Below are 4511 nucleotides of genomic sequence, written 5' to 3'. Positions count from 1 at the left end.
TTTCTTCAGCTGCAAGTGTGTAGTAGTAATTTCGCGATCGCGCCTGCATCGGGACAGCATAAAGGAGGCTCTGCTCGCTCATTTTGAGTAACTGCTCTGTAATGCAAAACAGCTGAAGGAAATCCTGTCAAACAATGCACACGCTTGCTGAAGTCATGTGGAAGTTTGTAGTGCAAAATCCCAACTAACCATCACGACTGCTCAGTCCCCAGTAGCTGTCCTGGAAACAGGGTGGGAGCTGGCCGTCCTCAGGAGTAGGAGTCTCTGAGCTCGTAGCCCGGAGCCTCTGCTTCCTGCTTTCGGCCTCTGAGGGTGAGGGTGTAGAAGAGCTTGCGGTAGGAGCGCCTGAAGGTGGGATTCGAGAAGCAGTACACCACCGGGTTCAGCACGCCCTGCAGGTAGGTGAGGCTGCCGGTCACGTCCGCGGCGTGCACCATGGCGCTCAGGACCCCACAGGTGTGTGTCCTTTGGAAGATGGCCAGTAGGACGCGGGCCAGGAAGCTGGGCAGAAAGCACAGCGTGAACAGCACCACGACCACGGCCACCAGCGCCTGGGCCCTCTGCAGCTTGGGCTGCTTGTCTGGGTCTCGCAGTCTCCTCTGGAGCGTCCTGATGATTCCGGTGCTGCAGAAGAGGATGAGGCCGAAGGGAAGGATGAACTGGAGGAAGAAGAGCGCTTCCTGCCAGATCAGGCTGAAGGAGGACTCCATCCTGGGCTCAGAACTGGGGCACTCGGCCTCAGAGAGGAACACGCTCTGGTGGGTGAGGGCTGCCATCGTTAACCAGACCAGGACCGAGATGCCCCAGGCTGCCCGCAGCGACAGAAGGTTGACCTTGAGCCGCGAGTGGACCACCCGGAGGTAGCGGTCCAGGGTCACGGCGGTGAGGAAGGCGACGCCCGCCCCGCGGCACTGGGCCCTCAGGAAGAGCATCACTTGGCAAGACGTGCGGCCCAGGCCCCAGGTCTTGCGCCGCAGGTAGAAGGCGGCGTGGAAGGGCAGGCAGGTGGCCAGCAGGAGGTCCGCCAGGACCAGGTTGAACAGGTAGACGGCGTAGGGCTTCCACACCTTCAGGCGGAAGAAGAAGGTCCAGAGCGCCACGGCGTTGCCCAGCGCGCCCAGGGCACACTCCAGCAGCAGCAGCGCGGCCGTGGCTGCCTCCACCGCGTGGCTGTGCACCACTGAGCAGTTGGGTGGCAGCATGTCACTGCGTCCCTGCTGGGTCGAGCCCGACGGAGCGGAAGGCAGGGACGCGGGCCTGAGGTGTGCTCTTTCCCACAGAAGGACGGAAAGCACACTGACCAGCGTCCGATCACAGTCAAAGGCAAACTAAAATTTGTTTGGGGAAAGAGGATCAGGGGCAGAGGGAAAAAACCCCTTGCAGTTTTGTTTTGCCTTGAAAAAGGGGAAATTGTGTTTCACTTCCCATCATCTGGCATTAAATCACCATCGTGTGCTGAGGGTGTCCGGGGCGGGCACGGCCCTCCACCCGCAGCTGTCGCCGGAGGGGCTTGGGAAGTTCAGGGAGACTTGCTGTCTGTAAAGTGAAAATCATGAGGGAAAGAGCTAGGTCGTTCTCTAGCTGGCATTGCTTTCCGATAGTCAGATCCGCTCTGCGTTCCCCTGGAGGAGGATGTGGGGCGGCCCGCTCATTTCATAGCTGCCCATTTTCACTTGTCTTTTCATTTTGTCGGATTTGATTTTCTGCAGAGGCGGCCTCCCTGCCCACCCACACCACCTGGGTCAGGTCCCACACCCCGGGCGTCGGTGGGCCCGGAAAGCGGAGTAAAGTCGATGATGGGCCCAGATGCACAGAATCAACCCGAATGTCAGGTCCGTGAGCCCAGGGACATGCCCTGTGTGCCAGTGAGGAAACAGAACCTGAGACACGAGGAGAGTCAGAACAGAAACAATGGTGAACCCGGCCGTTCCTGCCCGTCCTGACCCTCATTCACCCGGGTCCTGACCCACACGTGATCCCCATTCACCCTGTTTCTGTTCAACCTGTTTTTTTTCCCCACATGGCGTGCAGTATCTTAGTTTCATGACTGGGGATCGAGCCCGTGCCCCCTGCAGTGGAAGCACAGAGTCCTAACCGCTGGACCCCAGGGAGGTCCCTGTTTGGCCTGCTTTGGGCTTTGGAGTCAAACGGACTCTAGTTCTACCTGGTTTCTCCCCTTAGCAGGACCCCCTCCGCTCAGCTTGCACCAGAGCCCTGGGTCCCGACCACGCTGCCCCACTGCTTCCCTGGAGACGGCAGCCTCACTCCTGTGTTCATGAGGCGGCCGCGTCTCAGGAAGCCCGCCACAGCCACCGATCTGCGTGACATTTCAGGTGACTGGACTTGTATTCCTTCCTTCTTGTTTTAATTTTATCAGGATTCTCCTTTCCAACTGGACCCCCAGCCCACATGTCCCCCCACCTCTGTGTCACGCAGGTTCACCTCCCACATGTTTCCTGAGAAGGTGCATTCAGAGAGCCGTCCAAGCATCCGGAACTGCAGAAACGTCCCGCCTGGTACCTCCAGTGACACCTCCCGTGCACTGCATGCCTGTGATGAAGGGCTCCTCGGGGACACGACAGGGCGCATTCTTTCCAGGTGAGGGTTGGCTGGAGACCACACATCTCATCTCTAAGGATGCTGTGACACATGGTGACACCCAGAAAAGCTGGCACTCACTCAGCTCCTGAGGGACAGAAGTTACACAGATGCAGGAAAGAAACAGATTAGATCTCTTTCTCTCAACACACTGGACACGTCGAGAGACCTTAAAAGCTACCCCCTAATTCCAGATTTCAGTTCACAGTATACCAAAAACTTTCTAAATTATAAATATTCTAGCTCAATAGGTAACATAAACATTAATAATTACATGTTTTCCTTTTTAAATATAGAAAATCTGCTTCTTTTTCTCAACACACTGGTGTATTTTCCTTACTTCTGAAAGACTGAATTGTATTTTACGTCCTGTCTTTTAAAGTTATAATATCCGAGCTTCTCCCTTAGGGATCTTCTCTCGTTAAATCTTATTACCCCAGAAACTCCATTTTTAATAAACATGCTATTTCTTCAATACTCCTCCTATTAAGGAAGAGTGTTAATTTTTTACCTGGCTGTTCCTAAATTCAAATAATAGAATAGTTGCTTTAAACCAAAGCACAAATTTAATTCTCTCTACTTTTCCTTCCTAATTTTTCTTTTATGTCAGAAAATAACCAGAAGGAAGCCTTTGTAAAGACTGGATAAACACTCTGACTTAGATTTTCCAGTTACTTGCCTCCAAGTTAGCCAACTGTGAAGTTTGCAGGGCAGGAGGGGCCCCACAAGACCGTCTCCTCTCTGACACCAGCTATAAGTTTGGAGGTCCCCAAGACCACCCTCAGGGTGAATAATTCTCTAGAGGGACTCACAGAGCTCACTTACATTCAACGTGATGCTTTACTGTAGATGAAGGACAGAGATGAGGGTCAGCCAAGGGAGAAGGGCATAGGACAGAGTGCCGGCGAGCAGTCTGCGTGGAGCTTCCTCTCCCCGTGGAGTCCGGACACGTACGGCTCCTTTCCCAGGGCCCGTGGCAACATGCACAGAGCGTTGTCAACCAGGCGAGACCCTGAGCCTCGCGGCCAGGGTCTATCGTGGTCCATGTGCAGGCGTGGCTGACCACCCGCGGGCTGATCTCAGCCTCCAGCCCCTCTGGAGGTCGAGCGGCCCGTGTGACTCAAAGCCCAGCCCTGCACCACGTTATTACTATCTGGCTGTCCCCAAGCCCCCTGGCAAGCAAAGGCAGTCCCATCAGGCATGACCTTCAAAGGGCTTGGAGGTTACCTCCCAGCAGCTGAGGATAAAGGTCAGACATCTTTTTAGGCAAAGTGAAATTCTTCACTACACACTTATTCAGGAAAAGTCAGAACATATTGTGTTGCTTGTTTTGTGCTGAGACTGCAAATACGTATAAATCTTGTACTACATCCCAGCTTCGAGAGATTTATATTCCAGTGAGGAAGACCAATGAGGACCCACATCTGCAAAGAGCGACGTGATATAACTCAATACAATGTATCCATGGGTGGGAGTGGGGGCAGGGAAGGAGACGCATCCCCAGCCGGGCGCAGGGAAAGTGCAGCTGGGGACAGGGAAGTGCGGCCCAGGCCCAGCTGTGGACGTCTGTCCCGTGCTGGGGAGGGGCTGTCCGTCTCTCTCAGCCGTGGTTAGCGACGTCCGCACGGACGCTCAGACGTCCCCGCAGCCAGGCAGGCGACCGCCGGGCCGGATCCTGCCCTTCCTCTTCCCGAGGGGCCGCTGCTGTCCTCCACGTGGGCTCGACTCCCCAGGAGGAGACTTTCTGACCCTTCACTCTCTGATTGTCGCCACCGGCCTGGGGAGGGTGGGCCTTAAAGAAAGGAGCTATGTCATTTCCAAGAAAAGGAGTCGTTTCAGAGGAAGAGGCAGGAAGCACAGTCTCAGAGGCTGAAAGTCCCCACGTGGGCCAGTGCGTGAGAGTCCTGGGCTCT

At 55.2% G+C, this 4511-nt stretch overlaps 1 protein-coding gene across 1 annotated transcript; it reads right to left on the bottom strand.

Moving 5' to 3' along the window:
• Nucleotides 1-248: 248 nt before the first annotated feature.
• GPR31 (G protein-coupled receptor 31) lies at nucleotides 249-1202 on the bottom strand. The gene has a single exon (XM_057740348.1). The coding sequence runs from the start codon at nucleotides 1200-1202 to the stop codon at nucleotides 249-251; it is 954 nt and encodes a 317-aa protein (XP_057596331.1).
• Nucleotides 1203-4511: the final 3309 nt, after the last annotated feature.

The sequence above is a fragment of the Hippopotamus amphibius genome, chromosome 6, assembly GCF_030028045.1.
Source record: "Hippopotamus amphibius kiboko isolate mHipAmp2 chromosome 6, mHipAmp2.hap2, whole genome shotgun sequence".
Classification (NCBI taxonomy): Eukaryota; Metazoa; Chordata; class Mammalia; order Artiodactyla; family Hippopotamidae; genus Hippopotamus; species Hippopotamus amphibius.
Note: the sequence above shows the minus strand (reverse complement) of the source record. Positions and strands in the feature narration are given on the sequence as shown.

Coding starts and splice junctions, on each gene's coding strand:
- GPR31 (XM_057740348.1), bottom strand. CDS start 1,202: ATGCTGCCACCCAACTGCTCAGTGGTGCACAGCCACGCGGTGGAGGCA.